This window comes from Herpailurus yagouaroundi, unplaced genomic scaffold, assembly GCF_014898765.1.
Source record: "Herpailurus yagouaroundi ecotype Mexico unplaced genomic scaffold, PumYag 189, whole genome shotgun sequence".
Classification (NCBI taxonomy): Eukaryota; Metazoa; Chordata; class Mammalia; order Carnivora; family Felidae; genus Herpailurus; species Herpailurus yagouaroundi.
The window spans coordinates 6,353,470-6,380,972 of NW_024412420.1; the positions used below are offsets into that span (position 1 = coordinate 6,353,470).

The 27,503-nt window shown below is 45.3% G+C and overlaps 1 protein-coding gene across 2 annotated transcripts in view; it reads right to left on the bottom strand.

Annotated features, from left to right (window-relative positions):
• Positions 1-21,846: 21,846 nt before the first annotated feature.
• HLF (HLF transcription factor, PAR bZIP family member) overlaps positions 21,847-27,503 on the bottom strand; it is a 52,444-nt gene continuing 46,787 nt past the window's right edge. The window contains exon 4 of one of the 2 annotated variants that reach the window (XM_040497080.1): positions 21,847-26,266. In XM_040497080.1, the coding sequence (XP_040353014.1) occupies positions 26,048-26,266 (219 nt within the window). In that variant the 3' untranslated portion in view covers positions 21,847-26,047. The remainder of the gene's footprint in view (positions 26,267-27,503) is intronic. The other variant, XM_040497081.1, reaches the window with a different exon arrangement.

The following is a 27,503-nucleotide window of genomic DNA, read 5'->3' on the forward strand; positions in this document are numbered from 1 at the left end:
CAGTGGGTTGTGCTGTCTCAGGACTGGCTTTTTTGGTTATACATGACAGCACCTCGTCAATAATTAGTGGACAGAGGGAGGAGAATCCAGTATTCCCCACTTCCTAGGAGAGGGAGCTGGTGGGAATCATACAGGGTAATAAGGCCCACTGAGCTGACTGCAATTCAGGACTGGAGCCTCAGACATCGTCTCCAGGGCAGAAATGCCATACTATGTGGACACAGGGGACAACAGCGCTGTTAGTACCCACTGCAGACATGTTTTCTGCCTGACTCCCTGAATGCCTCAATACGGAGTGTGGCGCATTCACCATGCCAGCTGGCTGTGAGGGGTTGCAGAAGTCAGGAGCTACCAAGGAATGCTACTTTTGAGAGTTTGCACGGTACAATGGAAATAAAGGCTGAGATCGGCTAAATAAACTGTGGCCCAGCAACTCGGAAAATTACTTATTATTGTGAGTTTCAAGTTTCTCATTTATGCAATTAAGCACTCAACACACAAGAGCCCCAATAAATTGTACTTGGGAATTTCATTTTGCCGGCATGTTTCTTTCTCGGAGCAATTCCACACGTCTACTGCCAGGTGGCGCTGGTGAGCAGCGCCGCCCTTTCCCAAAGGCTTTTCTTTCCGCTCTTTGGGCGCTAGGTAGGTAGTTATCTTCCTCTCTGTCAGTGCTCAGGCTGGCATTTAAAATCCCGTAATGCACACAGACTTTGTGTTTCTGATCCATCTGGTCCATGAAGAACTGTGAAACTCAGAAATACCTACTGCTACCCAGACACCCATTGCTCCAGTAGGATTTGTCAGTTGATAAGCCTTTGTGACATAACCAGGCAATAGGGATGCTCAAAAGACATCAAACACGTAATTAGAATCTGATTTTTTTTTTCTTTGCATGCTTATCTCTATTATGAGTTAGAGAATCTGGAAAGAGTGCAGAGACTCAAAGTTCAGGCCTCATAGATCTGAATCTCAGTATGCTGAACCACTTCTGACAAATGATTTCATCTTTCTGAACCCCACTTTACCTGTAAAATAGTTGTAACAATAGTAGCTGCTTTATAGGGTTGTTAGCATAAATGAGATAATACACATAGGACATGGCATAAAACCAGGTGCATAGTGCTCACTAAGTATAAGCAACTCTGTCAAGAACATGAACTTTGAAGTCAGACCAATATAGATTTAACTCCTAGCTCTTTGACTTAAAAGTTGCATGATCTCAGGAGGTGCCTGGATGGCTCAGTTGGTTGAGCGTCTGACTCTTGATTTTGGTTCAGGTCATGATTCCAGGGTCATGGGGTCAAGCCCCGAGTTGGGCTCCCCGCTGAGTGCGGAGCCTGCTTAGGATTCTCTCCCTCTGTCCCTTCCTCTCTCTTGCTCTCTTTCTCTCAAAATAAATAAATAAAAATATTTAAAAGTCGTATGACCTTGAATAAGTTATGCAAACTCTCGAGCTCCTTGATACTTGCCTTGAAAGTTGCAAGATTAGGGATGTCTGAGTGGCTCAGTCCATTAAGCGTCTGACTCTTGATCTCAGCTCAGCCCATGATCTCACAGTTTGTGAGATCCAGCCCTGTGTCGGGCTCTGCACTGACACCCAGGGCCTGCTTGGGATTCTCTGCCTCCGTCTCTTTCTGCCCCTTCCCTGCTGACAGTTGCTGTTTCTCTCAAAATAAATAAGTAAACTTAAAAAAAAATCTTAAGAAAGTTGCAAAATTATTATGAAAATTACACAGATACATACATATACAGCACCTCTTATTTTTATTTGCATCATGACCCATTTCAGATAGGAATTGAGTTTACCCACACAAAACAAAAAGTAGCCCAGTGACTTTTTCTTTAAGCAGGTAAAAAAATCAGGGTGAAGAAAAAGCAAGGATAGGAAACATGAGGGAAAACAAGAAATAGGTTAGGATCTCAGATCGCATCCTCAGAGTCTCCGTGTGTCCTTTGCTAGTGATGGGGTCACAAATTTGGCTTCGGGCATCTTAGCATCCAAGGCAGTAAAGAAAGGAAATATGGTTACTTAAGTGATTCAGAGAGCCAAGATAAATGCAGAGGAGTTCTGAAGAAGAGTCTCAGCTATTCCTAGTTCTGAGACTGAAGACGCTGTAAGTAGCACATGACGGATACACAATAGATACATAAATGTTAGCTGGGCTCATCTTCAGGCACAGAGGAAAAAGTGAGTCTAGGAATAAAAGCAACATGGAAGGGGTAACGTCAGAGCTGAATAGAACAGAATACAAATGCCAGGTGCCTGGAGGGCTGGAGAAGGGAAGGAGTCCGTCTGTGAGGGGACAGCAGGTCGCTGTCAGGATCACCCCCGCCCATCAACAGCTCTGCAACTTGAAAGCCAGGGACTCACATGGTGGAGAGGAAGCTCCCATCAGACTGACAGGCACAGGGACTTGTGGTTTGCGGAGCCTGGAAGGAGAGAGGTGGCTGGGGAACTCAGGCACAGCTGTTTTGGTTTAGCATCTCTCCCTGCTGGACATCTGGTGTTTAATGACGGGCCTCAGAAGGAAGTGAGTTCTCTCTCTCTTTTTTTTTTTTTTCTTTGAGTGTGTTTTGTTTTCTTCTGTTTTCCTGTGGACCCAGCCTTGTGGTTCTTGAAGGAAGAAAACAGTCAGAATGGTCACAGGGAATGTTACTTTTTTTTTTTTCCCCAGGTCCTCTCAGCCATTACAAGCAGGGCTGGAGGATTCTGGGATGTCACTGAGTCAGAAAGTGTTTCTAGGCTGTAGAGACCCACCGACTTGTAAGGGAATTGTGTTCCCATTCCTTCTCACACCACACTCTGCTCCTTTTTTTCTTCTTCCTGTCTTTCAACACATTCTCTCTCTGTCTCTGTGTCTTTCTGTCTCTCTGTCTCCCTGTCTCTGTCTCTCTTGTGCTAAGTGGGAGGGGGTCAGATAAGCCTACAGAAATTTGTGTTTCCTTCTGTGTTAGCCATCTGGAGGGGGCAGGCCCTGAGGAACATCCCCTCAGGACTTTGTCCTTAATAAACCTATATGCAAGGACAGAGCTTTGCTGCTTCGAGGTGTTCATACCTCGTACCAGGGAGGTTGACAATGAACTAATTAGTGCTTATAAGTAGGTTTGGATCCTTGAACACACACATGATATTGCTGCCTTTCTCTTGATGACTACAGAGTAGTCACTAACTTTCAGGACTGAAGTACCTCCTAGACTCTTCCTGGCCTGCCCATGGTGGGCAAAGCGTGATCACTGCAGTCCAGGGTAGTAGCTTATCCCCTCTGCAATTGTCTGTTTTCTAAGAATTCTCCCCAGGGCCAGTTCTTGGTATGGTTCTGATTGTTATCTTTGCACCCTCTGTGGGACTATTGTGACAGAGTCCCCGTGTTAGCCAGGTCTGCCCAGGCACGGTGGAATGGACACAGAATAGGAGTCAAGACACCTGGGATCTAGCTATGATGTCATAGACAAGTTTGGTAGCTTCGGATAAGTCACTTCTGTTGTGTGGTCCTCAATTTTCCCATCTGTAAAAAAAAAAAAAACCAAAAACCAAAAAACAAAAAACAAACGAAAAACAACAACAAAAAAAAGTCCTTAAAATTTTTATTTTATGTATGGATTTTTCTGGAGTAAGGGTCCATGGCTGCCATTATTTTCTCAAAAGGGTCTGTGACTAACAAAGGTTAGGAATCCCTGGGCTTGTTGATTTACAAATTCTTAGAATCCACCTTAGAGCAATTCTTCGGTTCCTTGCTTCTAGGAATGTCATGCATTGCACAGTTCAGCAAGTTTTTGCTGACGGCCTACTGCATGCCAGCTCCTTTGACATGGTGTGAGGATGAAGAAGTAAGCAAGACAGCTTCCAAGGAGACTACTGTCCCGTGGGGAGACCGACCTGCAAACAAAGAATTATGATAAGATGTCTAAAAGATAATGATGGAGATACACACAGGCACTTGAGGAACACAGAGCGTCTGGAAGTGACAGCACCTTTTCCTCCTGGGGGTGGGGAGAAGAGGGGGGTGAGGGAGGTGAGGAGGGGTAGAGGGGAGTGGGGAGTGAGAAGGGGTGGAGAGGGGTGGGTGGGTAAATGGGTGAAGGGGGTGAGGAGATGGAGGAGGGGAGCAGTGGGGTGGGAGGCCAGGAGGGTGGAGGGGGTGGGGAGGAGAGAGGGGTGAGGGGTAAGGAGGGATGGAGGAGGATGGGGGGTGAGGAGGGGTAGAGGGGGGAGGGGCAGAGGGGAATGGGGGGGTGAAGAGGGGGGTGGGGGTGGGGGGCAAGGAGGAGGGGGTGTGAGGAGAGGTGGAGGGGGGTGGGGGTAAGGAGGGGGTGGTGGGGTAGGGAGGTAGGGGGTGGGGAGTAAGGAGGGGTGAAGGGGGTGGGGCGGATGAGGAGGTGGGGTGGGGACAAATCTTCTAAGGGCTTCCCTTCAAGTTTCCGAAGTGGAGGGCCGGCTCCCACCCAGTAATTCTGAAGGCCTCAGGCTCCCACTGACCCTATCCCTCCCGAAAACCCCCACACCAGTTCTCTGTCCTTGTGCTGCAAGATCACTGAGCTTCAGAAACTGGCCTCCCCCTTCCTGAGTGTAAGCCCTACTGTGCATTCCTCAGATGCCCCATTCCCTGCAGGAACCCAGGACTTTGCCGGCCCCTCTTTTCCTGCCCCTACTGGGCTCTCCTGGCCCCTTTCATGTCCAGTGCTCTGTCCAGGACACTGAACTGTGGAGATGCTGACGGGGGTGCTGTCCCACCCCCGTGTTATTCTTGTTCTGGTGTAGACCTTAGCAACTCCCGGTTACCTTACGGCTCTGCAAGAAGCACTGTTAGGCGGTAAGTCCATTTAAAAGAGAAAAGCAGGAATATTTATGTTGGCCAGAGGGATGGACGCTGCTGTAAGCCAGCTCTACTTACTGGCTTACTACGTTCTACTCCCAGCTCCCTTACTCACCAGCTGGATCCAGGCCTTTCCATAGAGTCATTACCCCTAGTCCAGACTACCATCACCTCTGCCCTCGACTGTTCCACTTAACTCACATTATAGGTCTCATAATTCCCTCCTCATATGGCAGCCAGAGGGTTCTTTTTAAAATGTAAATCAGAACATGTCACTCCCCTGCTACAACTTTCCAAATATTTTCATAGCACTTGGAATAAAATCCAAACCCCTCACCAGGTCCTGTAACACCTTCCATGATCTAACACCTGCCTACCTCTCTATCCCTGTCCTGGACCACTTTCCTCCTCACTCACTAAGCTCACTGATCTGTCTGTGTCCACACCGCAGTCAGTTCTGCCTCAGTACCTTTGCATTTGCCATTTTTGTTAACTGAACTTCTCTTCCCCCAGGAAAAGTCTAGGCATGGCTTTTTTTTCCCCTTATGATCCTCAGCTGAAGAGGCACTTTTTGTGAGAGGTCTTCCCTGAGGACCTCCTCTAGAGTTTCCCCACTCTGCCCCCAGCACAGCCTTTTTATTCTGCTCTCTTTTACTCTCTTCATGCCTAAAATCACAGTTGTGTCCTAAAAGTATATCCCCTTTGGGATGCCAGTAAAAATTTGGGGGAGAAAAATTCTCCCTATTCTTCCAAATTTTAAGTTCCACCAAAAAGTTATCCATCCATTGTAGAGTGGAACAATAAATATGTTTGGTCCACCCAAAAGCAAGGTCTGTGGCCAAGATAACCCAGTGGGGTGACAGACCCTATCTAACAGACAGATAATTCTTCTGTATCTTATTCATTCTGAGCACATCTACTACATTAGGTCATTTCTACATTGATTCATCTCACATGCACATTAAGAGCCAGCCCTGCATAGGTATATGGTCGCTCTAGGGAGGAACCCCTGATTCATGCTAAGTGTACATCCCTGATCTCCCCCAAGAAATAGATGGTCCCCAATAGGACTTGTTGGCTAAATTGAAATTCTTTTGACTAAATAGTATAATGCTAATAAAACCGGAGTTCTGGTATAGAGTGGGCACTCAAGGAATGCTAGTGATGATGACGACGATGTTGATATTAGAACCTGGATCTCCTTTCTCAGCCAGGCTGCCTAGAAGGAGAGAAAGATATTAAATATTCCCTTGGCAGTTTTCCCCTTCCAGAGTGTCATCCCATTCAAAAACCCCAGCGCACATGACTTCCATTTCTTTTTCCTAAATCCGCAGCCTGTACAAGCAACTGAAAGTAATAAGCATAGTTTAAATGCTGTGTCTCTCCTAATTAGACTCCATCCAGAAGGGGATGCCAGAGTTATTTTAGTCCATGTGGCGGAGGAAGTTCCATTCTATTAACCCAGGCTTCTAAACAGAGTCCAAGGGGAGATGTGTCCTTGTGTGTGGACCTGCAGCATACGTTTGGGTGCTACCAAGAATGCACAGTTGGCCCTGAAATGTAGGATACAAATTTCCAGAGGAAGCTGTTGATGGAGCCATTGGGACTTGCTCCCAAGGCTCTCTTCAGCTGGTGAATAAGCCTGGAGTCTGTCTTGGCCCTTGTCGGTGGTTCTGAAGAAACACACTGGAATGGCTTTTCCATGAGGAGATGCTGTCCTAGCTCTCCCCGCAGAGGCTCCACGTGCTTGGCGGCTCTCCTTGGAAACACCGGTTGCCAGAGCAGCTGTGTCAGCCCGGCTTCCCCAGAAAAGATGGGAAAGCGATCAGGGAGCCCTCGGCTAACCCAAGGGCCTCTTTCCAGGGGACCACTCCCAAGAGCAAAGCACACCGGAAACCAAATCCAGAGAGAAAGGAGATGACAATGGAAAAACAAGGAGGAAAAGAAGAGAAAGCAGGGAAACTTAGAAGGGCAAGGAGGTTTAAGAGACATTCTCTCTGAGGATAGGTTTTGCTTTTCGAGGGCAGGAGTCCGTCTCCGTGTGGGAGGACAGTTGGCCGACGCAGGAAGGCAGTTTGGGGCATGCTTTCCATTTTCAGAGAATTCTTCTTTCCCATCACCTGGCCCGGAGCCTTCACTGTAGCTGCTAATGGTTTTGAAATACATCTTAATGTATGTTCTCTTATTGATAAACCTGTTTCCTTCCTAGCAGCCCTGTGGCCATATTACCACTGGGAAGGAGGAGAGTCATTTACAGGTCTGGGCAGGGGCCGCGGAAGGGAGAAGATGGTAAGAGGTGTGAGATGGGGGTGTTTCTGCTCCCCAAATCAAGTTCAAACCCTGGGTTGTTGAAGGTAGGAGAGGTGAAAGATGTTTAGTATGAATTTAGAAGCACTTCGATGGGGAAATAGGATAACTTGCCCCTGGAACATGTACATGTCTTAGCCCAGGGTCGGTGGCCCAGAATGCACCCAGCATGGCACTGGGGCTGAGGAAGGTGTCCAGGTAAGGGGCTTGAGGTCTGACTTGCAGAGACTTTCAGACTCCGGCCTGGTGCGGGGAACATACCTGGGAGTTCCTGTCCCTCCAGGGGATGCAGAGGCTGAAAGAAATAAAGAACCGAGTAGATCTGGGTGGTAGATAAGGTGGCTTCAGGGAGTGGTGTACCAAACACAACGCTCCAAGATGGCTTCAGGGAGTGGGGACCAAACACAACGCTCCAAAGGATAAGGTGGGACTCCCTTTCCCAGGCAGATACCCGGGAACAGTCCAGAACTTAACAGATCAGCGGCGACAGGTGGCCAGCATGTGGAAATGAGACTAGCCCCCATTACTGTAGGACTTGTAAGTACCCCGCCAACATCCCCCTCCCCCAACACAATCTGGAGAAAGAAAAGAAGGTGGAGACATATCTTGAGGGAAACTGCCCTGGCCATTTGTATTTTGAATTGATTGAATTCGTAACCCAAAGAAATTAAGTTGAATGGAAAAGGCTGTTTTAAATGGGAAAAAAAGAAATTACATTTAATTGGCCAATTAAGTTTTCTGGGGACTCAAATAAAGATGAAATCAATTATAGATCCTTTTAAGAGCTACAACATTTTTCCCCCCACAACTGAATTGCAGCGTAAAAATTTTGACCTCTCCATAATAATGCCCTTCCACAACCACAAATAGATTTAGAGCATTCAAGTCATTTTCACATACGTTATCTTTTTTGAACCTCACAACAAAACAAAATAGATGTTCTTCTTCCAACTTTACAGATGCAGAAAACAGACGCTCCGCGATGCTGGGAGGGTTGTCCAAGTTCAACAACGGAGAAGAGGGCCCCTTTTCCACGCCCATTTCAACGACAGCCCACAGAACCTCAATCTAAATGGTGGTTTGCAACCAGGGCCATTTCTGGAGACCATTTTGGTGGTCACGCCTGGGGGGAGGGACCAGTGTTACTGGCATCTGGAGGGGAGAGGCCAGGGATGCTGTGACGCATCTCATACGATGCACAGGACGGACCTCACAGCAAAGAATTTCCTGGCCTAAAATGTCAGTAGTGCGGAGGCGGAGAGACTCTCTAACACAGGCGATTCCAAGGGAGGAAATTGTATTTCTCCTTTTACATTGTAAAGATGGACAAGGACCCAGGGCCAAGGCGATTGCAATTTAATAAGGAAGACACAACTAATAAACCTTAACTGGCCAGAAACACAGCCTCATAAGAGCTTCCTTTCCAAAACGCTGAGGGATGGGGACTCAAGTCTTGTTGGAGGATGAAAAGGAAATGGAGTTCACCTTGGCTGCAGGTGGGGGCGGGGGAGGGGAGCACCCAGGGATGGACCCAGAATGGATCGTTTTTAGCCTTCTTTCCTCTGGACAACACAATTATTTTACATTGTTTTTTTTTTTTTTTTTAATGTTTATTTTTGACAGAGAGAGAGAGAGAGAGAGAGAGACAGAGCGTGAGCGGGGGAGGGGCAGAGAGAGAAATGGAGACACAGAATCCGAAGCAGACTCCAGGCTCTGAGCTGTCAGCACAGAGCTGGACGCGGGGCTTGAACCCACAGACCTGGAGATCATGACCTGAGCCAAAGTCAGTGGCTCAACCGACTGACCCACCCAGGCACCCCACAACACAATTATTTTAAAACGAATAATAGGGGGCGCCTGGGTGGCGCAGGCAGTTAAGCGTCTGACTTCAGCCAGGTCACGATCTCGTGATCCGTGAGTTCGAGCCCCGCGTCAGGCTCTGGGCTGATGGCTCAGAGCCTGGAGCCTGTTTCCGATTCTGTGTCTCCCTCTCTCTCTGCCCCTCCCCCATTCATGCTCTGTCTCTCTCTGTCCCAAAAATAAATAAACGTTGAAAAAAAATTTTTTTAAACAAATAATAACAGCAGACGACTGCAAAATGGCCTCTCATTGAACACCATATACATAATCATGTCAGTAACAAAAATGTGTATAGTGAAAAAGGAAAAGCATATAGTAGGTTAATACTTTTAAAAATTATATTGGTGTATTTTCTTTTAAAGGAAGACAACGTATACCTGCAGGTTGGTCTATAGCAATTAATGAGGAATAATATTATAAATTCTGCATTTGCCCCTTAATGTCCATATATTCGTCAGTGATTTTGTCAAAATTAGTCTTTGTAAATTCACGTTCAGTAGCCAGATTTGTCAGGCTGTTTTCTTCATTCCTGGTTCATCAAACAATCCTTTTTACCAATTAAATTAAATTAAATTAATTTATTTAATGTTTATTTTTCAGAGAGAGAGAGACCGAGCGTGAGTGGGGGAGGGGCAGAGAGAGAGAGGGAGACACAGAATCCGAAGCAGACTCCAGGCTCTGAGCTGTCAGCACAGATCCCCATGCGGGGCTGGAACTCACAAACCGTGAGATCATGGCCTGAGCCAAAGTCGAACACTTACCTGACTGAACCACCCAGGTGCCCCTACCAATTTTAATTTTGAAATTTTCTTTCACACAAAGTAACAGATTTACAAATAAGAATTTTTACTATCTTCATCAGGGCAAGTTTGGCAGAGATACATAAACTATCTCATTTCTCAATAAATTCCAGAAATTGCAGTACTGTCCATGTTTTTGTTTCCCTTCAGGACTTATTCTAGCAGTGTTCCAAAGTCTCCACAGTTGAAAATTTCCACTAAAATACCTTCAGCGGAAAATCCATCACAATTCCTATTGTTTTTGGTAAAAACTGAGAAGTTTTCTACCATGAAAACAGAGAAAATGGCTGAAAAACAGAGAACATTGACATTATCATTTATAAAATCACTTCAGACAATGTACCCCCTTATTGTCTACACCCAGGACTAATCTGTCCTGCCCTCAGTCATCTGCCCAGCCCTTGGTATGCGCCTGTCCACAGATGCACCTTACGCAAAGGATCAATGTGGTAAGTCAGGCTTCATGGAATCAGAATGCTCTAAAATCAGATCCTTCTTTTCTTTTAAACTTTGTGTTTTTTTTAACTCTGAAAAAAGAATATAATAATACAGAAATGCATTAACGAATAAGGATTGTGCATTGCATTCATTAGAATTAGGTTTGGCTGTAATCCATTACCTACAGTCTCTGCACCCAAAGATGCTGACATCTTGGGGCGCCTGGGTGGCTCAGTCGGTTAAGCGTCTGACTTAGTTCACGATCTCATGGTTGGTGAGTTCGAGCCCCACATCGGGCTCTGGGCTGACAGCTGGGACCCTGGAGCCCGCTTCGGATTCTGTGTCTCCCTCTCTCTCTGACCCTCCCTCATTCATGCTCTGTCTCTTTCTCTCTCTTAAACTTAAGTAAATATTTAAAAATTTTTAAAAATAAAGATGCTGACATCTTGGTAGAGGGGCTAAGTTGTGGACAAAGGTATCACTGTAGGGAGTTAACCGTCACAAGACAGGGGTGGATAGACAGCCTGGGCTGCAAGTGGGTGAGGTTCACAGGAGGCAGTGGCTGCTTCCAGTCAAGGGACTAGAGATTTCATGGGAACAGTGACGTTTCAAGTTGTCTTGAAGAATGCGTAGCAAGCATCTGGACCCTTAGGGACCATGCTTGGACCTCGAAGACAGTGCACTGAGGGAATCAGGCTCTTCTTCATGCCTCCACTTCTGCATTAGCAAAGCAAGGATCAGATCATCTTTGCCCCTTGGGTCCACATGGAAGACAGCAAAAGAGAGGGTGCTTGCTCTGTTGAACAGAGCGCAGTCTGGGAAGGAGGGGTCGCTGTACTTGTATTTTGTGCTGTGTGACATTCAGCAAGTCAGCTTTCCGTCCCTGGACAATATTCTTGTCTGAAAAATAAAAGGATTTACCAGACGAAATATCTCAAAGGTATGCTCTGACTCAGACATTACTGTGTGATCCTAAAAGTGCCTTGGGATGGATTTCTGCCAGAGGAAACTGGGCTTCCTGTTCACAAAGACACTTTGGTAAATGCAGATTGCTTAAGAGAGTCAACCGTGGTGTTAGCAAGTCACAGTCAGGGGGCCAGGAAGTCTGGGCTTCTCCAGTCCCATCCATCTGCCTGAGGCCTTGAATCTCCACCCAGGATATTCCTATAGCCCTTCCCACCTCTCGTCCACATCCACCCACTCACATCCCCCCCTCCCCCCTCACCACACACGGGAGAGAGGGGGTAAGAAGGGAGAGAGTGGGGAGAAGCCAGGAAGGAAGAGAGTGGCCACCTTGGTGCACAAATAGCTTCAACCCGAGCTTCCCACTGAGAACCATTCACCCACCCCCTCTCCTCTTTTAAAATGCTTTTCCTCTATTTCTGAGATTTCATCTTCTTTCAGAGGAAAGAAAGGCACTTTGGTCTTTTAAGGGTACCTTTTCATGAAGCTTTGGTGTGTGTCTGCTTCCCTCTGTAGTTCTGGGGAGGCAGCAGGGGGTCAGGGGACCTGAGAGAAGGGCAAAGGGGTTTCTGCAATGCCTCCTGCCTGGATAGGAAGGAGGGGGGGCCGTGAGGACAGGGAGGGGCATCTTCAGGCTGTCGCAAGAGCCTGTCAAAGGACACTCATTTGCTGGCCTTCAAAGCTATGAACAGAAAGGATAGGAAGAGGAGGATAAGGTTATAGGTGGGAAAGATTTACTTTAGGAAAGACAGTCCTATCTCAGATGAAACCAATGGAGTCCTGGCTTCTCCCTCACCAATCATAACCTTTGATCTCAGAGGTAGTGACTGAAGAAGCACCAGGGAGCAGGCTGGGGAGTCAGTACCCTGTATGGCATTAATTTTTTTAATTTATTCAAAATTCATTTATTATAGCTGAAGAAGTTGGGTGTATTTGTAGGGCATTGAAGAGACACATGTGATGGGCTGGGGTCAGCACACACCCCCCAAGGGAATGCATAGACGTCAAAATACACTTTCCCCTCCTCTCTGAACTTGGACAAGGCTTGCTATCCCTAATGCTCAGTTTCCTTATTTATTCTACCCTGAGCACCTCTCAGGGGTTCTGAAAGGGCCGAGATGGGGAGCAGGTGAGGGAATGTTCAGCTGTGCAGGGGTCTTCAGACATGTTGGGATCCTCACCACATGGGAGGGAATCATTTCTCATCCCCAAGTGCATCCTCCTCCTGTGAGACACTCGTGGAGAGACCACCCTTCGCTTTCTTTCCTCATGAGCACCTCTCAAGCCCCCGGAGGCAGCCAAGGGAAAAGACAGAAAGGGAACATGAATCGTAGCTACACCTTGGGGACTCCTGCTTGGAAGCCCATCTAACCCCCCGGGGGGAAAACCTTCTACAGAAGGCCATAGATTCCCATTCTTCACATCCTGGGACTCTTTTTCAGTCATGGCTTCAGAATTTCTAGCTAGGAGTGGTTTGGGGGCTGTGATCTATTTGGGTGGCGGGGGCACCTCTAGAAGAACTTGAAGCCATGTTAGCTAAAGCAAGTGTCCCGGAGTTACGTGAGACCATGTTGATTTGGAGAGACTATCAAAAATGAGTGGTGATCATGGGGTTCAAAGGTTCATGATGCTCCACTATATCAATTTATCTCTGAGTGAAGATTAAAGATGTGATATGGTTCTTAGAGGCAAGGCTGATGTTACTGCATGAGCAGTAGACAGAGGTTTGCAAACCTGGGTGGAATCCGGTCTCCACTAGAAAATGTTCAATTCCTTATCTTAGAATAAGGGTAGATGCGAGCTTTCCCAAGATCCTTTCTCGATCCACTCCCTCTCCTGTGGTATGTTAGGGTGGAAAGCTTACAAGTAAATCTAGCCTAAGGAATAAAAAAGCCAAGTGTCTCAGTATGTTTTGTCATGTCTCTCGTGTTATTCGCTAGACTTTCAAAGGCCAGAGAGAGGACACAAATCCTGGGCCACTCCTGAGAACTTTTTATTTCCTGCAAGGTCAAGGAAGAAGTGGGGACTAGCAGTGTGCAGGAAGGAACTAATAATACTTAAAGAGGAAAATAGTGACTGAACTGCTGCATATGCTGCACATCTCTGGTAAGCTTTGTGTAAAAAGATATCATCTGGGGGCTAAGTCAGTTGAGCGTCCAACTTTGGCTCAGGTCATGATCTCACGGTTCGTGGGTTCAAGCCCCGTGTTGGGCTCTGTGCTGACAGCTCGGAGCCTGGAGCCTGCTTCGGATTCTGTGTCTCCCTCCTTCTCTGCCCCTTCCCCTCTTGTGCTCTGTCTCTATCTGTCTCAAAAATAAATAAACATTAAAAAAATTAGAAAGACGTCATTTGGGAGAAATTTTTGAGGTGGTGCACCCACCAAAAAAATAAGCAGTGACCCAGTGCTACCATGCTAATGAAGCACTCTGCAAGGTGCTTTTTGGTTGATTCCCACCAAAGGAAAATTTTTAAATTTTTTTTATTGTTTTTAAGTTTATTTATTTACTTTGAGAGAGACAGAGCACGAGCAGGGGAGGGACAGAGAGAGAGGGAGAATCCCAAACAGGCTCTGCTCTGTCAACGCAGAGCCCAACGCGGGCCTCGAACTCCTAAAACTGTGAGATCATGACCTGAGCTGAAATCAAGAGCTGGACACTTAACCGAGTCACCCAGGCACCCCCCCCCAACCAAAGGAAATTTTAAAAAGCGAGTGTCTTGTGGCATCCATGGTAGCAAGAAACAGAAATGTACTCAAATTAGCCCAATGGAAGGTGTGGTGGTGGTGGGAGTAATTATAATGCTAGAGATCAGATTGAATCCAAGGGATTGAATCCAGATTAATCCGTGATTAAACATGAAGAAAGGCAAGAATTGGAGAGGTCCGAGGACATTGCAGGATTACACAGACACTAATTTGCATTCCCTCCTCCAATGATCTATTCAGTCCCTCTAAGGTTGTTTAGAGGAACGCTTTGCAAACTTCAGCCCACACACGTATCACCTGGAGATCTCGTTAAAATGCAGATTCTGATTCAGTAAGTCTGGGGAGGGGGACCCAAGAGTCTACAGCTCTAACAAGCTCCCAGGTGATGCTGACGCTGCTGATTTGTGGATCTCACACTTAGCAGCCAGAATGCAGACCACTAATTCACAAACTGCAGTTGGAATCACCTGAGAAAATTCTTAAACTTGAATTTTTAAACTTTAAATTTTGAAATATGATCTGAGAATTAGGATTTCTTTTTTTAAAAGCTCCCCAGGTAATTCCAATGAGCAGCAGAGTTTGAAAGTCACACTTGGATCAAGTTCTCAGGGGATTTGGAGTGGCTTCTCTGAGGTTAGGTATCCCTCCTAGTCCAGGCAGCTATGGTTGGACATGGGGCTTACCAAGTACAAACATATCAGCCACACTCCGGACTACGTAGCATATTTGGAACAACAAATGGCTTGGTGTGCAAAAATCATGAACACAAACTCCAACATTCCCATTTTCCAGCTGGATGGTCTGCTCCAGAAAGTCTGGTTTCAGAACTCTTTCCACCTTAGTTTTTTTAAGTAAAAGATAGAAGCTAAGATTTCTGATCCACATCCCGCTGAGGGTCTTGTGAAGCTCAGTGCCGTGTTGTTCAAGCAGGGGGCTCAGGGGAGAATAAAGTGGGAGAGCTTTCGAAGGAAGACAGGCTGGCTTTCCACACAGAGGCTGTGAGTCTCAGGGCGGTGCAGACATGAGTATTTTTACAAGCCTCCCCCAGATGACCCTTCTGTGCATCCCTGGCTGTGAACCATTTATCAACTGAGATCATATAATGAAACCTTAGAGCTGTCCTTGACTCTTCTACCAAACCCCATTGATTCAAGCTCCCTAAATAGCTCTTGAATCTCTCCATCTATCTCATCCCTAGAGCCCTATTCAGAGACTAATGTAGAAAGTTCCCTCAGCCTCCAACTCTTCCTAATTCCCTGCAATCCATCTTCCAAGTAGCTGCCAGTGTCGTCTTTTTAATACAGGAACTGCTTATGTCATTCTTCTGATCAGGATAAAGTCCAAAGGCCTTAGAGTGGTGTGCAGGGACATTCATGGTGTGGCCACACCTCACTTCCTGTGACTCTCCCCCTCATATCCTGTGCTCCAACAGTGCTGTCACTCCCAGGAGGGTTCTTTTCTCTCTCACCTCTGTGCTGCTACTTGGAATGATCCCACCCCCCCTTTCCCTGATAAACTCCTGCTTTTCATCTCCCTGCTCGACCATCCTCTTCCCCTGCAGAGCCCTCTCAGACTCATCCTACTCCCCATCAGAGATTGAGGGAGGCTCGGGGCCGATTCTGTTTTATGGATCTTCGGGTATATTTCAAAAAGATGAAGAAGTACCCAAAGAGAGTTATGCAAAAAGTTATCATTGTATCTCTGTGAATATATATTCATTTGGTGACAAATCAGTCATCTTACTTGGAGGCCCTTCAAAAATGTAAGACATGGCCAAAAGCCCTTTCTGCTCTGTCCTCCATCCACTCCACAATGAGCCAGCATAATCTTCAGACTGGGGGAGCCATGCATCTAGTGCTATACAAAGTACCTACGAGAGATATGTGTGCACAGGCAAATTATAAGGGAATTTCTAGGTCCTTAACTTGTATATGTACTTTGCTTAAACCTATCTGTGCAAGTGCTTGTGGCTGAGGCCTTGTGCTGGTTCTCCCATTGTTTCCTCCCTCACACAATCAGACTCCGCCCACTTTACCAAAGATAGACATACTCCCACCCATCCTAAATCTTACTATGGTTCAGGGCTCCAGTTCCAAATGTCAAAATGTCTGGGGCACCAAACAAAGAAACAACGAGGAGATGGGCTGTTGGTGAATTCTTTTGTTATTGATGCACCAAAATCACCCACATTTATCTCCCCAGATTGGCAGTTCCAATAACGTTTTGCTTTTTATTTTTATTTTTAATTTTTTTAAATGTTTATTTATTTTTCAGACAGAGAGAGACAGAGCATGAACAGGGGAGGGGCAGAGAGAGAGGGAGACACAGAATCTGAAACAGGCTCCAGGCTCTGAGCTGTCAGCACAGAGCCCGATGGGGGCTCGAACTCACAGACTGTGAGATCACGACCTGAGCTGAAGTCGGACGCTTAACCGACCGAGCCACCCAGGTGCCCATTAATTTTTTTAAGTAGGCTTCACACTCAGGTGGAGCCCAACTCAGGGCTTGAACTCACGACCCTGAGACCAAGACCCGAGCTGAGATTAAGAGTCGGATGCTTCACTGACTGAGCCACCCAGGTATCCCTAATGTTTTGCTTTTTAATATTAATAATTATTTATCAAAAAATGTTAATATATGATATGGTCTTATTAATTGTATAATAGTAATGAAGGTAACCATCCATCATACCTAAAGAAAAAATTTTAAAACATTTTGAGCTTTCTGTTCAGGGAAAATAAAAATAATAATTTCAGTCTCTAGGTACGGTTTTCTGGCTGAAAAACATGATGGAGGCCCAATAGGAGACTTTCAAGCACAAAAACATATTTCTCTTAGAAACAAATTTAATGGGGGGAAATATAATGGAACCAATAATTTCAAGGGGAAAAGATGTGGTGCACGAATTCCAGCCACATTCTTCAAGTGGATGTTGGTAGATGCCACATCAGTGGGGGTCATTGGCTCCACTACAAAGAGCCATGTAGTGACTTACCTTAAAATGCCAACACTTAGAGCAGCTACTGTGCCCTTTGCAACTAATGAAATATGCACTGAAATATTTTAGATGCTAGCTTTATAATATGCAATGCAGGTTCATGGTTTAAAAAGAATTTTAGCAAGTATGTGAGGGGGGAAAACATGGGAAGATTGAGCTCAAAGAGATGTTAGGCCTCATTTTGAGGTGAGTGTCTGTAATCTTGGGTGAGGGATGGAAGAAGGCCCAAGTGGCCAGGGGGAGAGTCTGGGTGTGGGGAGGAGAAGAAGATGAGGAAAGTAGGGGTGGATGTAGAGACTGGCCCTCCTGAGGGAAGCTGGACAGTTCTGGACAGTGTTCAATGAAGGACACAATGAGGCAACATGTAGGCAGTGATATTTTGAAGGTCCAACCCAGCAGGCTGGGCCACACCAGGGAGGGGGATCTGTCCAGAAGGTAGGTCAACTTCAAAGTCACGTATGTGAGAGGTGATGAGCCTGGATTCCAACCAGGAACCGTCCTCCACTCCCTTGGAGGAGACTGGCAAAGATGTCAAGGCATCATATCAGGCCACTGGACTTCAGAAGAAGGTTCTCATATCAGGGAAGTTGGGCCACTGCAACAGCTAACTCCAGTCTCTCAAAGGTTTAATTCAGAGGAGGTTTTTTTCCTTCATATCATAGTTCAGTGACTTAGGGACCTAGGTCCTTTCCTTGTCTCTATCTTCTCAGGACATCTGCTGGATCCAGAAGAAAGAAAAGAGAGGGGGACCATGTAGCTATGTTTATGGGCCAGTTGTAAAATGACAGCCATGCTCACGTCTACTCATATTCCAGGAGCTGGAATTTAGTGTATGGCCACACTCAATGCAAGGAAGGCTGGAAAAGGTGGTCTAGGTAAATGTCCAGAAGGAAAAGGAATGGATTTGGTAAGCCATTAACATATTGCCTACCCTTGTCAGGGACGGCATATGCCTGGGCCTGTGTCTACAGGTGATTAGCAGGAGTTAACACGCATAGAATGTGTGTATGTATATACACTATATTATGTATATGTATATAAATACTGTTATATATATGTGTATATATATAGTATATTACATATATATGTATATACAGTATATTATATATTATATGCATATATGTACACACACAGAATATATATCTATATATATACAAATGACCCTTGAACAACATAGGGGTTAGGGGAAATGACCCTCTGCACAGTTGAAAATCTGCATATGACTTTTGACTCTCTCAAATCTTAACTGTTAATAGCCTCCTGTTGACTGGAAGCCTTAGTGATAATATAGTCATTTAACATTAGATGCATTATCTACTGTGTTCTTACAATAAAGTAAGCTAGAGAAAAGTATTAAGAAAACCATAGGGAAGAGAAAATATATTTACAGTATTGTCCTGTATTTATTGAAAACAAAATCTGCATGGACCCACACAGCTCAAACTGTGTTGTTCAAGGGTCAACTATAGGTATATGCCTATGTATGTACATAGATACATATGGGTATAGGTATAGTATAGATACAGATATAGTATAGGTATAGATATAGTATAGGTATATGTATAGCATAGGTATAGGTATAAGTATAAGCATAGGCATAGATATAGGTATAGGATAGATACAGGTATAGGTTTAGGTTTAGGTGTAGGTATAGTATAGGTATACTTACTGGGGAGACTGAGGTGGGCCTGAAGGCAGAATCTAACAGGAGGGCCTCTGGGAATCACCACGACTTCTCATCTCCATGTGAACAGGGGGTGACCTCGAGCTACAAGTGTCAGCATTTTAGTACCATTCAGTACACTGGTTAAAATAAAGGTCTCCTAACTCCCAAGGCAGCAAAGCTGGCTTAACATTGGTGATGCTTCATGAATTTTATGTTTATAAAATCCATCTCAGAACCACAGTTTGGCTCATGAAGTGGCCACACTCCCTCCCCTGTTTACTCATCCATGTGGGACTGGGATGTCTCAAAAACATAGCAGTGGCTCTGGAATCAAGTATTTGCAGAATGAAAATGCATCCACTAAAATACACAATGTATGGTCTGACTCTGTTGTAGCACATCACTAGTGAAATCAAATCAAGCAATTTTATTAATAATTACTATTACTATTACAAAAAGCAAGTGTTTGTTAAATTCCTGTTACTCTCTGGGCAGTGATCTAAGTGTTTTGTTTATTTATTTTTTAAGTTTATTTATTTTGAGATAGAGAGAGAGAGAGAGAGAGAGAATCCCAAGAAGGCTCTGCACTGTCAGCATGGAGCCTGATGCAGGGCTCGAACCCATGAACCATGAGATCATGACCTGAGCCAAAACCAAGAGTCAGATGCTTAGCCAATTCCGCCACTCAAGTGACCCAAAGCTAAATGATTTATTTTACTTTTTTATTAAAAAAAATTTTTTATGTTTATTTATTTTTGAGAGAGAGAGAGAGTGAGGGAGGGGCAGAGAGAGACACACAGAATCTGAAGCAGGCTCCAGGCTCTGAGCTCTGAGCTGTCAGCACAGAGTCCGATGTGGGGCTCGAACTCATGAAGTGTGAGATCATGACTCGAGCTGAAGTCGGATGATACTTAACCAACTGAGCCACCCAGGCTATATATATATAGCCACCCAGGTGCCCCCCAAATCTAAGTGTTTTAGATGCATGTTCTCACTTAATCCTGGTAACAACCCTACAAGGAGAGTACTGTGGTGCCCATTTAACAGATAAAAGGGTGATTTGGTGAAATGTCTATGTCACATGAATACTGAGTAATGGATCTGGGATTCACATCCCGGCTTCCTGCTCCCTGCTCACCCTCCCGACTACAGCAATTACCGTTGGCCTTTGCTGAGCACCTAGTTTAAATCACGGAGAGGAGTGGTGTAGAGCACAAACTCTCAAATCAGCCTTTCTGCCTGGGTGTAAATTCTGCTTACTTCCTTTTTTGAGTCTGTTTCTTCATCTGCAAAACAGGGACAATGCTAGCACCCTCTTCACAGTGTAAGAATTAAATGAGATGTGGCAGGTAGAGGTCTAGGACTCTTACTGTGAGCTTTTCCTATTGTTTCCTGGCACTGGGCCAGGCTTTGCAGGATGAAAAGAAGTCAGAGAGAGGGGCCTTTAGACCCAAGTCCACACTGACTCAAAGCCCAGAGAGGCAGAGAAATCTCACCACCATCTTCACTCGGGCCTTTCTTCTCTAAAAGGTCCTTTTGATTTATTAGCAAGAAGCCATCTGCCGACTACAAAGGCAAGATTTCAATAATTCTCACCCAGTTCCTGGCTAAAGATGCCCGAAGAGATTTCTAAGCCAGTGATTTTCAAAGAGGGAATTTAATTCATATGCTTTGAAGAGGGGGGCCTGAGGGTTGGGCAGTTTGTTATATTTTAAGTGGAAATGGAAGAGCCATCCCACATGGGCAGCATGTGATGGACCCTGGGGACTGAGGACCTGTGAATGACCGGGCTTCTACACAGCTTGGCTTCCTATCTGTTCCTGCCATCTTAGAGGTCAAAGTCTCCCCAGACATGGAGACACGGTCACCTCCTATAAGAGATTTGAAGATGCCAAATATAAAATCAGCCACCCAAAGAGAACCTTACGGTCACTGTGCCTATTCCCCTGAGAGAGGAGAAAGTTGTTTGATGATGACAGTACAGTTGAACCTCCACTTGTAACTGTTCGATCTAAACGGGAAGGTGCCGCCAAGCAGATGGATGCCCACCAACCTGCGTACAAAGCTAGGATCTATTAGGGATGTCAGAATATGAAACCACATCTATGTAGCACCCCTCATTCCCACACCTCCAGCCACCTGCTCCTTCTTCTGAGCAGGATAATTTTTGTCTGTCCTCTTGGAAGGAACAAATGGTCTGAGACACTGAATTGCAGAAATTGGTCCCCATCCCACTCCCCGAGGCTCCCCACGGCAGTTATTAGTTGAGGGCCTATCGTGTGCCAGAGACTATGCATTTGTTATGGCATTCATTCTCCCCACAACACTCAGAGGTGGAGATTATACTTTTACTTCACACATGAGGAGATTTAGGTTAAAAAACGCTTCCCACCGCGCAAGGTCATACACCCGCTAAGTGACAGATTTGAATCATGGAGCTCCTCCCCAGAGTCCCCTTCTCTTACGCCCGAGATGCTGAGTTCCTTGGCCTGGGCTGCAGCCCACGCAGTGCCCGCGTTTGGAGCTCTCCAGGTGAGTCTCATGGGCTGCCAGGGCTGGGAACCACTGCACTGCATCAGCCTTCCTACAAATCCGCAAATGGGGACTTTATTCCGTCTTGCATCACAGATTCCTTTGGGGAGTCGGGGTAGCTGTGCATCTCCCCTACAGAAAAATAAATGTTTATACGCAAAAAGTTGCACACAATTTCAGGTAATTATGGAAATTTTAAGCTTCTTCATGGATCCCCCAAGAGTCATGAACTCAAATTAAGGTCAAGTCTGTAAATCCGTGCTTCCAATTACTTGGCCTCACACGGGAGTGAGTTGGGAGACTTTAAGCAATTCATTTTCTTTCTACTGATTCAGAGTTGCTGGATCTGTAGTCCTGGAATGTGTTCCCAGTTGATTCTTATACGTCCAACCAGAAGCAGTCTTTGGACTCGTTTTTGGGAACCAGTTCTCTAAATGACGCCCCATTCAGTGGATCAGAATTCATTTCTGTCACCTCTAATGTTGGGCAAGCTGCTTAATCACATGAACCCTCTATTTTCTCTTCTGTAAAACGGGAAAAACAATGGTCCCCACCTTGTAGAGTTGACATGGGATTACAACATTCCAGGTAAGTGTTTAGCACAATGTCTGGCACATAAGTGCTCAATAAATATTAATTTATCATTAATAAATTACTTATTATTTGTCATTGATGTAATTGATCTCTGTAAGTGGGCTCTTGGTGATAGGATTGGGAACAGAATCTAACTTCTAGCAGACTATCAACAAAAATACATGAAAGAAAGGAACAAATTCAAAGTTTATTAAGCATTGAGAATAACAGACAGATAAGGGTTTGGACTTAACAGCATAAACACCACCCATATCACGATGTACAATTAAACTGACCTCATGTGAACTTGTACCTGTTTAACAGATGCAACCTTTGTGGTGTTGCCAAAAGGATAATGGTTATGGTGGTTATGTTCGGGAAGGTTCTCCAAAATTAAAGATGTTATGATTTGACTTAAATATCCACACACGTGCGCGCGCGCGCGCGCACACACACACACACACACACACACACACACACTCACACTCCTCTACATACACTTGGCCCTCTGCACAATGTACTGACTTAATTGTCAAGTCTAATCCAATTGAGATCTAGGATAAGGCTTTGCTCATTTTTAAAATGACATTATTAATTGTAGAGAAAACCAGGAGGAGACCTTGGCCTCCCCAGTGGGGCCCAGGAGCCCTCAGCAGGGAGCTGCACCCTGAGAGCAGAAGCTGTTTAGCACAGTGTCCCCCATCACCTGCAGCTTGCTGACCCCGGGTTAAATCCCAGCGTCCGTGCTCCACACAGGCAAACAGGCCAAGCCAGCCTGGCTTGGGACAGCTCTGATGAACTCTGACAAAGTCTGAATTTTCTTAAAAGGAACACCAGGGGGAAATTAGATAAACTACCGGAAGAAAAGCAAGTATACCTCTGCATGTTGTTTTCCTCAGGGGTGGCTGGAAAAGAGGGGGCTGCACTTAAAATTCTTTTAGGCTCAAGACCTTCTAAATGCACATTTAGAATTATTGTGTGTTCCCTCACAAAACCGGCGAGTCGGAAGGAACCCCTGGGTTCTCTAGCACAGCATCCGACCCACCCGAAGCCACATCCCATCTGCACGCTCCTGGAACAAACGGTCCTTCTGCTTCAAGGGATGACTTCCCCCAGGCCTGTCGTACTGGAAGATGAAAGGCCTGGCACAGTCTTGCCCACTGAGTGTTTTGAATGGTCAGAAGGTGGCCCCTTTCTCAAAAGGAGGACGTGATCTCTCCCAGCCCTCCTATTCCCTACCTGCGGCCTCAAATTGCATGAGGCAGGACACGCTCATCAGGTTTTGCCCTTCTCTGCAAGTCTAAGTCCACAGAAATGACACCGCGACCCTGTCAGGAAAGCAGGCCGCTCATTCCAAATTGTGTCTAAATGATGTCGGCACGATAGGATTTGGATTCATCTTTAATGGCCAAGTAATTAATCTCCGAAAGATGCTTCTGATGAAAATGACAACAGGACTCTTTTAATAGCTGTGGTCTGCAGAACTCATCTGACCCTGCTTGACCTGAGCCCTTCCAAATCAGGCCACGGCTTCCTACGCCATCGAGCAGGACTGCCTTGTTTACTAGTTAACCGCCCTCGACAGAAAGCAAGTCCAGGAATGAGTGTTCATGTGTGTGTGGGGACAATGACCTACATATAAGGCACGTGTACAGACTCCAAAAGTTTTTAAATTTTAAGACGAGGTAGGTTTCTGAAACCTCTCCTAGCACACCCAAGGGTAAATTTTATTATGATCTTTTTATTTCTTCCACAGAGACAATGTGTGACCCTCATTTGATACAGACAACCTCATTCCAAGACCAGAGCTCAAATAAATACGGTTTTTTCAGCTACCATCTCATCCTGTGGTGAACCTGGATGGCCAATGGTGCAACACTTCTCCACTTACAGACATTGCTTGTTTCCGTTTCAGTAACTCCTGCCACTGAATACTTCTGCTGCCACTGGTCTCTCTACCTATAAAAAAGCTAACACTGCGTCCACCTGCATCTCTTCCTGAATATTGCTTATTCAGTTCTGCTTAATTTGGCCAAAGGTTTTCTTTTCTTAGTTGCATACCTGAACAATGCATTTCGATTCTAATGCTCTCGCATTTCCCACCATAATCTGTAGCTCGGGACAAAATGAATATCTAGTAGAAATAGCCTTCTAGTCAGATTTATGGAAACTATGACACTCGACAGAAGCACTGCTGGTGGATGGACAAGGGGACCACCGGGTCATTCAAGGATTAGATACTCTGGAGGCAGGAGACTAGAAAATCCCATTGATGAAAGGGTGTTTTAATCTAGCACAAAACGTATCTTTGCAATAACAGCGGAATCTCTTGACATTACACAACTTGGTGAAACAAAAGAACAATCACCTTTAAGGTCAAAACATCTACCAAATTATAAACCGTACATGTAACACCGGTATCAACCTTATACTGCATAAGACACACGTGCCCACAGAGGGGAACAGAATTGTTTGGGGTGCTTGCAGTGATATTTCATTCCAGAAACTCGTAACTTTGAAGTGAACGTTTTCATGGCAGATGCTTTTCCTAAAAAACACCGTATCAGCCAATAAATATTTGACTAACATCCACTTTGTGCTTCTGGGTGACGTTAACTGACTTCTTTCTGAGACCTAATAGGGAACAGGAAAGCTCTTTATATATTTTAGAGCAGGATTCGTCACACCAAGCTTCGATACTGTCATAAAATTTTAATTTAAAGCAAAAAACATGCTGATGTATCAGTGATAGGCTTAAAATATTAAAGACTTCAAAAACCCCCAAGCGCTTCTTCTCTGTACAACACTGATGAATATATATCTTTGCTATATAATTTTAAAACATGGAATAGTTTTCCTCTTCTTTGCTATATATAATATATGTCTTCCAAAATACATTGTCAGTATTTATATCTGAAAAATACTGTACAAAAAAGAACTTCCTATAATTACTCTGTATAAACATTAAACAATTTAATAATGTCTCCTTTTGGTCTATAGTAAACATTTAAATTGATTGGATTAACCACAGTTTACGACAACACCATCCTCTTCTGAGATACACCAGTGTCTTTTACATTCATTTTTCAAAAGTCCTCTTTATAAGAGCACATACTTTCAAAAAAGCAAACGAAATAAGAAACATAAGCTCCAGAATCATTAATTTATGAAGCATTCGAAAATGACACCACTAGGAAAAAGGGTCTTACAAAACATGAACTTATTAACTTAATCAACTGATTTTTAAAAACAGCAAGGTATAATTCACAAAAATATATATATTACCCAAAAACGGGGAAAACTGAATCTTAAGTAATTGTTTTGAATATCAAGAGGGATATGGAAAAAGGGAACTAGAAAAGTGGGGGTGGGGAGCGGAGAAAACAAAAGCAAACATATCAATGTCAAAAGCTGTTCCAAGATGCAATTTTTTTTTTTTTTTTTTTTTTTTTTTTTTGGCTCCTATGCTGATAAATTAATCCCTCGTTCTTAGACCTGGCATTTCCCTCTGCTTCCCTGTCCTGGGGATATTCTGGGCATGCTCAAATGCATTACTGTAATTTTTGTTTTTTAAAAGACAGTGAAATTCTTAGGTAGGGAACATATCCTATGTCCACTAGTAATACTCAGGCAGCATGCTCTAGCGTACAATAGGATTATTGCTTTAGGTACAGACGGTGCAAAAACACACTCTGTGTTCTAGAATAGTACTCTTACTTACCTGGGGTTGGTAGAATTAAAAGGAAACTTAGTAGATAGCAGTAAGTAAATATGGGATCTAATAAATCTAAACAGCACTTGAAATTTGAAGACAATTATCACCAAAACTGAAAATATGAGGAAAGCAACCTATAACTGAAGAGAGAGAGAGAGCGAGAGCGCTGCAGTGTAGTGCTAAGTGATTTTTGCGCACCTTATTAGCATGGTAACTTACAGATTAAACAGAAACAAGAGCTCGTAGTCTTGACAACTGAGATCTACTATTTCACCAGGGCCCTGCTTGGTGGAGCCCAGCAGAGGGTCCCGGAAGAGCAGGCAGGAGCCACCAGAGAGCGACGCGGGAAGGGGCAGGAGGGGGGTTGGAGGGAGGGGCAAGAGACCCCAGGAGGCGTCTCCGCAGTCCAGTAAAAACACGGCACCTTTCTTTTTCGGAACTGAAAGATGAGGAGAGGGCTACCTTAACATGGCAAGTGCAAAGGCACGCGCGCGCACCGCGGACCACACGGGAGCAGAAGCGCGCACGCGCGCACACGCACACCAGAATGTGAGTCAGTTGTGTTTACGCCTCTGGTAAAGTGCTGATGTCAGAAAGGTTGGTTCGGGTGTGGTGCTATCAGGCGGGAAACACACTGTCCATCTATTGGAAAGCCAGCCCGCAAGACTGCCATCCTACAGGGGCCCGTGCCTGGCCTCGTACTTGGCAAGTATGTTCTTGCATTTGCCCAGCTCCTTCCGCAAGTCAGCCACTTCCTGGCGCAGGGCCGAGTTCTCCTTCTCCAGGAAGGACGCCCGGATTGCGATCTGGTTCTCCTTCAGCCGCCTGGCATCGCGGGAACGCTTGGCTGCCATGTTGTTCTTCCTGCGCCGGGCCCAGTACTTGTCATCCTGCTCATTAGTCACAGGGGGAAAGAAACAAGATGTTAGATTTCAGCCGCGCGGAGGGGCCCAGGGTGGCGCCCAGGAACCAGGAACCCACGCATCTCACCTCACATCTCCTTCCCTGACAGTCCGTTTGAGTCTGAGACCACTGCTCGGGCGCCATGGCTTCCCTCCCGCAGCGTGGACGCACCTGTCACAGAGTGTCCCTCCTTACTCTCTGCCCTGCAGAGGCCACGCCGGGGGCCACACGAAAGCAAGTGGCTCACCTCACACCCTAAACTACATTCAGATCGCTCTGCTTTCTTTGCCGAATGTTTTAAGAACCCTTTCTTCCATGGGCGCTCATAGGCTTGTTGGTAGAAGTCCATACGATATTGTTGCAAGGCGACTTGGCAGTATCTATCAACTATTTAAATGCACTACCAATGATGAAGCAACTCGTCTTCTAGGATCTGCCTCCACCCATCTGCATGCATGTGCACACAGACAGACACCCCAGGCACAGAATTCTCACTGCGGCATTGTCTCTAATAGAAAGAGATGGGGGAAAACTAATCAGTAGGAGATTTAATAACTACATGACGGTGGAGTCCTACAAAAGGATACTCTGCAGCTGTTACAAATAATGACCCAGCTGAACCAAAAAAGATGTTTATGATCTACCACTACGTGGGTGGAAATGGCAATTTGCTGATAAATATGTATGGCTTCATCCCACTTTGGTTAAAAAATCACAATATTGTATATTCATAGAAAGAGGCCCGGAAGGATTTATGCCAAGCTATGAAAAGTGGTGCCTCTAGAGGGGGAATCGGAGGAGGGATGCCAAGGAGAGAAGTAGGATCTTTCACCTTTTCTTTCTGATGTATCCCTTGGTAATCAAAAACAGGAAGAAAAAAAAAAAAAAAAAACAACCCTCCGCCTGCCACCGATCAGTATGCTCATATTTGGTGGCTAGCATTTAAATGATTTACTCTAATTTCCTGTTTAACTGTTCTCTAGGCCTTAATTCACCTGGGTACTATTTAAATGTGGTCAGTGTGAAAGCAAGGTGTCCTCTGCCCCTCCTCCTTGCCCCTCCCCTAAAGAAAGGAAAACCTTCCTAGGAAGACTAAGAAATGTGAATCTTCTTTTAGGTCTTACCAATTCATTTATGGAGCCACCTGGTGTGTTTTGCAAACCCCTCTTTCCAGCCACTTGCAACAGCAAATCCCTCCATCCTAGCAAGACTAATACTTGCAGGTAC